At 35.7% G+C, this 8,276-nt stretch overlaps 1 protein-coding gene across 1 annotated transcript in view; it reads left to right on the top strand.

Annotated features, from left to right (window-relative positions):
• Window positions 1-8,276, top strand: part of LOC106527895 (collagen alpha-1(XIV) chain) — a gene marked incomplete in the record, with an annotated part of 186,287 nt that overhangs the window by 118,606 nt on the left and 59,405 nt on the right. Inside the window, 3 exon segments of the mRNA XM_014022903.1 lie at window positions 1,347-1,485; window positions 2,315-2,457; window positions 3,105-3,214. Coding sequence (XP_013878357.1) covers window positions 1,347-1,485; window positions 2,315-2,457; window positions 3,105-3,214 — 392 coding nt within the window.

Here is an 8,276-nt window from a genome sequence, read left to right as displayed (position 1 = left end):
GCTGTAGGAGGGGGACAGCTGAAAATGGAGGCCCCCACCTCTGTTTAATGATCGACGGTCTTTCTTTACAAATTGTCCAGAGGACCTATACAATTTTTTTCCTTTTGATTTTTTACCTGGATTACTGAGATGCATCAGGAGATGTGATTTCTAAAGCAGTGAGAGAGACTGAACGAAAAAAAAAAAAAAACCACAAAAATGCCTTGAATTTGATGTATAATTTGTATATGTACTAAAAAAAAACAGCAGTGAGAAGAATTTGTTAAATGTTGGACAGCTTAGATGGCTCAAAAGTATGTCTGACCTCACCTGGTAATTATAGTTTCTGTGGAAAAAATGGCAAAAAGTTATAAAACTGTAACTGCAAATGTGTAAAAACAAATATTAAATGTCAGTTCAGTCGTGTAAAGTTTCTGTGACCTGTTTAAATTTTTCCTGTGTCTTCAGTGATGCATGCTGGAGCTGCACTCCAAACATAACTTTGTTTCCTATTTGTTTTGTCAAAATCCTGCTGTTGTGTAATGCTGGGATCACACGGCAAGATTACTGACAATTTTTTACCCAGTTTTAAGAACTCTTCAATTACCGTGATGGCTCTAAAATAATCTTAGCAGATATTCCTGCTGTGTGTGGTGTGTTAAGAGTGATCTATTCAGCTCAAAAGAACATCATAATCCAAAATACAGAAAGCAAAAACATCTGCCATGTGCACCAGAAAGTCCAGTGGACAACAGAGACGTCATTTTGTTTTTTCTCTGTTAAAAATAATCCTCCAGCTACAGTATCACCATTGATTCTTCCTTGTCAGCCGTGTTTATTTACTCTGAACTCACGTGTGATCTCGAAGGGTCTCATGAGATTTCCCTTCTGACATCTGAGTGTGAGTAAAATCTGTTCTTTGCTGTGTGTCTGTCCATTCCACGCTGTAGGACTAAACCTGTTATATCCATTCTTTTTGATTGTCATGAGTGGGATCTCTCAGTCTTCGAAATTCATCCGACAATTTAAAAATCTTGCCGTGTGAACCTGGCATAAGAGGAAATTATTAGTTGTTTTTTTTTTTGCTAATTTCATCTATCTCATCCAATGCACTGCTCCTAAAATACACAGCACATTACTCCTGATTAAGCCACACATTTTGTTGCATAATTAGATTTATTTTTCAGCTGTAGGGCCTGAAAACTGACAAAAACTGTGAGCAGAATAAAAAATAAGGGTGCCTCATTGCTTATGCACCCGCACCCTTAATGATCCAGTAATGATGGTCCTGACAGTGGAGCTGGTAGTGTTTATGTCACCAGTGCTAATTGGTGATGATGATGATGATGATTGTGGTACCGCTTCAGGTTTCCGAATGATGGAGAAGTTTGGCCTGGTGGAGAAAGAATACAGCGCCATAGCTGGAGTTTCTCTGGAGCCCGGTTCCTTCAACAGCTACCCCTGTTACAGGTTACACCGGGACGCTCTGGTGCTGCAGCCCACAAGGTGAGGAAGGGCACACGAAGGTAGAAAAACATTAAAATTCTGCTTAAAGGAGGATTTATTTTCATTCCTGCTTCATTTGGTGAGCAAATGGAGCTTCAGCATATCATCTTGTAAGATCTAAATTAGCTAAACCTCCGGCTTCACTTCTTTTCATTCTGTTGTACTGAATTACTGCTGATCTTTTCTCCTTATAGATTCAGGATTTTCCTTCTGCTGTCAAATTCATTATTCACCCACATGTAGACAAAAACAGTGCAATTTTTAAATAGTTTCAAACTTGGTCGACAACTTTAACTATTGGTGTGTGATTGGTGGACATGGACTTCTGTTTCTTTAGGTCCAAATGCAAATAGAATGAATGTTTAAGATATTTTTATATGTATTTTTTTTAAATGTACACAAGTAAATAAGTATACCAGAACATAAAACCAAAACTGAGCCCGAAGCTTTTAGTTTGCTTCAGTTGGGCTCCTGTGATGTTTTCCTCCCTGTGTTGTTGTCATTTTATGAGCTTTTTCCAGCTTTTGCTGTCAACAAGCTGTAATTTTACCGTCCTCTTGTGTGATTGCTCCATTTTTTGAAAAAAGTTGGCTTCGAACAGTCTGAAAAGTTAGGGGCGACATTTAAAACAGAAACGCTCGGAGGCAGTTACTCAAAAGTCGCTGTGATCAAAAAGAGGTTTTGGTGCTCAGAATCGGTGCGAGAGAAGCAAAAAGCAGCAGCTGAAAAAAGACAGGTGGAACTTTTAAAAGACATCCAGGAGCACACGTGGCTTTAAAACACAGCTAACCCTGCTGTGTGTGTGTGTGTTGTTTTTATTTTGTGCCAGGTACCTTCATCCTGAAGGTTTACCATCTGACTACACCATTTCTATGATGCTGCGTTTACTTCCTGAGACTCCGCAGGAGCCCTTTGCATTGTGGGAAATCCTCAACAAAGACAACGAGCCGATGGTTGGCTTGATTCTTGACAGTGAGTCTGAAAAACCTTTTGCATTTTCGCTCCTTTTATTTTCTTTCTTCCAAATAAACAAAGAAAGTTTAGAATAATTTGTGCAGTGACTTCACACAAATAAGTTGTTTTGAACACAATGTATCTCTAGAAATAAAAGAAATATCAACCCCTCCTCAACTGATTAAAACTGAGCTCTTTTGTTTAGACTTTATTGTTTTAAACCAATCTTGGGTTGAATTAAGGAAGGAGCTTTGTTGTAGAGTGACTTCAACATACCAGCTTTTTTTTTTTTTTGATCAACTTATTTCTTATAAATTCAAGGGTTCAGGTCAAAACAGACTGAAACATAATATAATTTAACCAAAAAGATACATTTTTAACATCATTTTGATTTGTTTCTTACTTAATATGTACTCAGAAACTATCTTGTTTTTAATCATTGTTCAAAATGATTTGTTTTTGTATAAAAAATACAAGAGGTTTCCTTTATATTCTGATCATGTTGTAACTAATATTTATTGCCACTAATAATGTTATTGGCCTAGTGAGAAAAACAGTGAMTAAAACTTAAGTGAAATGAGTGAACTTGTATGCTTGTTGCTGAAAGCCTGTGTGTAAATGATGTTTGTCTTGAACCTCACCACTGGTCCTGTTTTTGCCCACAGACTCTGGAAAGACGTTGGCTTTCTTCAACTACGACTACAGAGGAGACCTCCAGACCGCTACCTTTGAGGGATCAGAAATTAAAAAGATTTTCCATGGCAGCTTTCATAAGGTTTGTTTCTGAAAACTGTGTGCTGAAAACAAAATTAGTGGACAAATATTAAGAATTAAGTGTACAGACAAATTCTTTAAATGTTTTAAGATTTGAGAGTTTAGAATAAAGGTTCAGAGTGATGTGATGAATCATGGGCAGAAGTGCCCCTGTCTTGTCACTCATATATTCTTTGCCTGAGAGCAATGACGGTGGCTGCAGTTCCATGCCCAACCGCTAGAGGCGCTAATGAGTCAAACAGTAAAGTCCAGCATGAATCAATCTTACAGAAGTCTTCTTCTCTTCTTTAAAAGACTTGAACAGTTTTGCAGAAAATATCTTTCAGCTGGCAAACAATGGCTTCATTTTCTCACATGCTTTGAAAATATTTTATCCATGTACAGTAAAAATGCATGTAAAATTGATGAGGATAATTTAAGCTTTTTTAATAATATTACATTACATTACATTGTTGGAACATGTGTGACCGGTTAATTTTAYACACATTACCAAAACTGAGAATTTATGTGCAAAGACATTGAATAAATACTTGGCCCTTCTATGAATATTTTGGCCCCTTGATGGCCCCTTACTCAGAAAAATCYTAGATCCGCCACTGCACTGAATCCCTGCAAAGTGTTGAAGAGAAACACATATGGAATTTAGTTATAGTGGTGTAAGAAAAAAGCGGACAATAATTGGAAGTTGGAATGAGTTTGCAAAAAAGCAAGTTCATCCTCTTCTAAAAAWTTTAATCTGAAATCACTCCTGTCAGCCAGGCCAGAGCCTGTGAGTTTGGGGCCTTGGGTCTTATCAGAAACTAAACAAAAACAAACCCTCTCAGCAGCAGCAGATGCTTGCTTTAAGGAATGAATCACACTTCTAAAGTCACATGTACATAAACCAAACTTCCTGGTCACACCCCAGGGGGCGGTACCTTATACGTCAGACCTTAGAATTTAAAACAAGCTTTGTTTACCCTGTGGAAGAGGGCCACAGTGATAGAAACATACTGACTCACTGTTTAAAGCATATGACTGCTCAAGGTGTAAAATACAAGTGTGTATCTTAAGTTCAGTTAAAAATACACAAACTTTCCTTCAGTGGTTTTATGATRTTGTGAACCTTTACTTACAAATGGCTCATTATGCTTAGTTTTATAGGAATGAAGTTGCATCAAACTGAGCAAACTGGGCTAAAATGCCAAATTCAGATGACATTTCTCCAACAAAAACCTTTTGTTCTTGAAAGAAGGAGTTTTGGAAAACTAAATTAAAAATAAATTATGGAACAAACATTCCCATCAGCCTGCTGAATAAATAATGGCATTGATTTGGCCTCAGCGGGCACAGTAAATGACTTATTCACAGTACGAGACACTTTGGCATGAAAAATCAGCCGCAGACAYGAAAAACTGTTTGGTGAGAAACAATCAGTCCTCACAAAGGTGTTCTCTGAAAAAAAATTCACATTTTATTAGAAATGCATGTGTTGTTTTGTCAAGTTTTACTTTTTTTTTTTTTTGGGAGATATTTTTTTCTCGTCTCTAAGCAGCAGCTGTTTTTTTTTAATCTCTACAAACATACAGCAGCCCACCAGCCTTTAGCTGTCTTTCTTTAGCTCAGTTCTGAAAATGTGTGGGAGTGGCTGTCCATCATTGTGTGTCTTTTGTCTTTGTCGGAGTACTTGACAACATTCAGAAAAGGGAACAGATGCAGAGGACTGCCAGACCAGAGGAAGTGTTCGTCTCCATTTAGACAGGATGACAAGTGAACCAGGAGTGTGTGTGTGTGTGTGTGTTTGTGTGGCCTTTTATAAAAAAGATTACCATATGAAGACACGGTGCGTTAAAGCAGGAAAAAACAGCAGGATCTGTCAACACTCACTGAAGCGCAGACAGACCCACAAACTGAGAAATAAAACCGATACAGGTGAGAGAGAGAAATAACTAGATGTAGCTCTCTGTTTGAGACACGAGGACAAACAGTCAGAAAATGTACGAAGGCATGTTGATACAGAAGGATTTCTTCACTTTCCCACACATGTTGCTCAGAGATACAGATGTTGATCTTGTGCCTCCCCAAATTAATAACACCCCAGTAACTAAAAAGGTACTGCAGTATTTAAAGGAATAGTCTGGATATTTTGAAGTGGAGTTCTGTGTAAACATGAGTACATACAGTATCTTATTTGTTGTAGATGGCTGTTTGAACAAGATTGACAAGCTAAAAACTAATCCAAATCAAAGCATAAAATGGATAGCTGCCATCCTAAAATAACTCTAATCTATAAAGTTTTTTTGAATTACATATCCTGAACCTTTACATTACTGTGAATTTTTCTTTGCATTGATCTGGTTTAAAAAATCTTTTAATGCAAGAAGTTCCCTCAAGCTGCACCAGAATTGCTACAGCTAGCTGCTTTTGTGCTCACAAAAGTTTTATAAGTATCAGTCAGAGTTAATGTCAATTTAAGCTGTGCACGATCAACAACGGGTTAGGTAAAAATCATTCATAATCTGCCCACAGAACCTTGTTTTAAAGATCCTGAACTGTCTTATGATGGTATTTATGTGCTTTTTTCACGTTTTTGAAAGTGAAGAAAGTGTGTTTTCTTTTCTGTCATGGTTCCGACAGAAGGAAGTAAAAGTATCATCACCAGCAGATGAATCATGATACAGAAAATTAAACTGCACTGAAAAGTTTGAAACGTTTCTACAGTTAATCTACGATACTTTAATTAAAGTGTACAGGTCTGTAGCTATAGTGTAATACAGAAAAAAAAACTAATGGAAAAGTTAAAGAAAAAATAAAATAAGATGACATCAATTAGTAATTTAAATGAAAATAATCTGAGCTAATTAGACGTTAAGGATGACTCTCTGCTACTAAAACAAGGTTTAGCTTAATCTCTGTAGAACTAAGTTAGCTGTGGCAGCCATCTTGAATCAGGCTGACTCCACAAGTTAATCAGTTGCACAACAAAGAACCAGTGGTTCAAGATACATTTTGCTAACAGACAAGCGCACACAATTGCACCTTTTATGGTGACAGGCAAAAACAAATCTTATTCTCTAAATAGTATTTTATTTTATTTATGAGCACTGACAGGTAGGTAGAGCAATAAAATGTTATATTTTAGACACATGCTCGTTCTATGCTTTGTAAAGATTATAAAAACCCTCATTTGTTTTTCATTCAAATATAATTATAACAGGAGAAATGTTTAGAAGGGTGCCTTTTGTTGTTGGCAAGGTAATTTATTTTTTGCATAACTTAAACGTGCTAAATTTTCTAAAGTAGACCTGTTTTAGCATAAATTTCAGTTAGTGCAGGAGTAAATGAAGGAAACACACAAACACAAATACACACTCACACTCGTTTCATTCCACAGGCTCTTCTCCGTCTTATATTTATTCCCTAACCACTAACATTAACCTTAACTTAATGCCACAAAATACCAGCAGATCGTCTGCCCCTCCGAAGGTTTTTTCGTGTTTTTTTCTTCTGTTTAGTGAAGTGTGCAAACAATCTGTGGATACAAAGAAAGATATTAAAAAGCAGCTGTTCAGAAAGCTGCAGAATAAGGAGCTTAGACACTAAATATGAACTTTAGCTGCAGTTTATTTCTACATAGGGAAGGAGGTTTATGCTGCCATGACCTAAAGTGCATATTTTTATATTTTAGCGGAGGATGAGCATGAGATGTAAACCCCCCCCTCATGGTGAAACATGCAGACACTAATGGTCCAGTTTATTACTGTCCTTCACCAGATCCTTTCCTCATTATCTGAACCACCGGCTGAATGTGATGGTTCATGGCTCGCGCTGCAGTTTTCTCTAGGCAGTTTTAGCTCCCAAACAGCCAGCTGCTCTGAGTTGTTGGTATTCATTTACTTTTACACATTTTTTGAGGAAAAAAAAAAGAAAAATAATCACTTCCAAAAAAAAAAGGCGAGGGTAATTAGCATCTTGTTGTTTAAACATTGTTTTTACACTAGCTGTTTTTTGTTCTGGCTGATTCAAGCCAGGGATAGTACGATGGAGTATTAGGCCCACACAATGAGATTTGTTTTATCATTATTATGAGATGAAAGTCGAAATTTTATGAGAATAAATCATAATATTACTAGATTAAATTCGTAATACTACGAGAAAAAAAGCCATAATCTTACATGACATCCATTTTCCATCCCTCATTTCCTCCTTATTTTCCTCACACACAGCCATGTGTCCATGTACTGTATAAAGTAGTCTGCAATGATTTGTGTCACTGTTAGTGTTAAATGATTTCATCCAAATTCGCTACGTGCCGACTAAATTTGTCATTGCATCCATGAATTACAATACGGCTTCAGTTTATACTTGTTTGCAAAATTTCCAAGTCCTGCTACTGATAATTTGATGCTAATGTGCAGATTAAAGATTAACTATTTATTTTTAAGCATTACTAAAGAACAACTTGACAAGTTGCTCAACATTCCTCATTTTAATGCAGTGGTAACTGCATGCTTTTTCATGTAAAGGCTAGAATATTGTGACTTTTTTCTTCTAATATTGTGACTTTAATCTCACAATATTACGACTTTATTCTCATAATATTATGACTTTAATCTCATAATATTACGACTTTATTCTCATGATATTACGACTTTATTTTCATAATATTATGACTTTAATCTCATATTATGACTTCAATCTCATAATATTACGACATTATTCTCATATTATGACTTTAATCTCATATTATGACTTTAATCTCATAATATTACGAGTTTATTCTCATAATATTACGACTTTATTCTCATAATATTATGACTTTAATCTCATAATATTACGACTTTAATCTCGTAATATTACGACTTTATTCTCATAATATTATGACTTTAATCTCATAATATTACGACTTTAATCTCATAATATTATGACTTTAATCTCATAATATTACGACTTTATTCTCAATATGACGACTTTAATCTCATAATATTACGACTTTATTCTCATAATATTATGACTTTAATCTCATAATATTACAACCTATTCTCATAATATTATGACTTTAATCTCATAATATTACAACCTAT

This window comes from Austrofundulus limnaeus, unplaced genomic scaffold (genome assembly GCF_001266775.1).
Source record: "Austrofundulus limnaeus strain Quisiro unplaced genomic scaffold, Austrofundulus_limnaeus-1.0 Scaffold348, whole genome shotgun sequence".
In the NCBI taxonomy this organism is placed as follows: Eukaryota; Metazoa; Chordata; class Actinopteri; order Cyprinodontiformes; family Rivulidae; genus Austrofundulus; species Austrofundulus limnaeus.
Note: the sequence above shows the minus strand (reverse complement) of the source record. Positions and strands in the feature narration are given on the sequence as shown.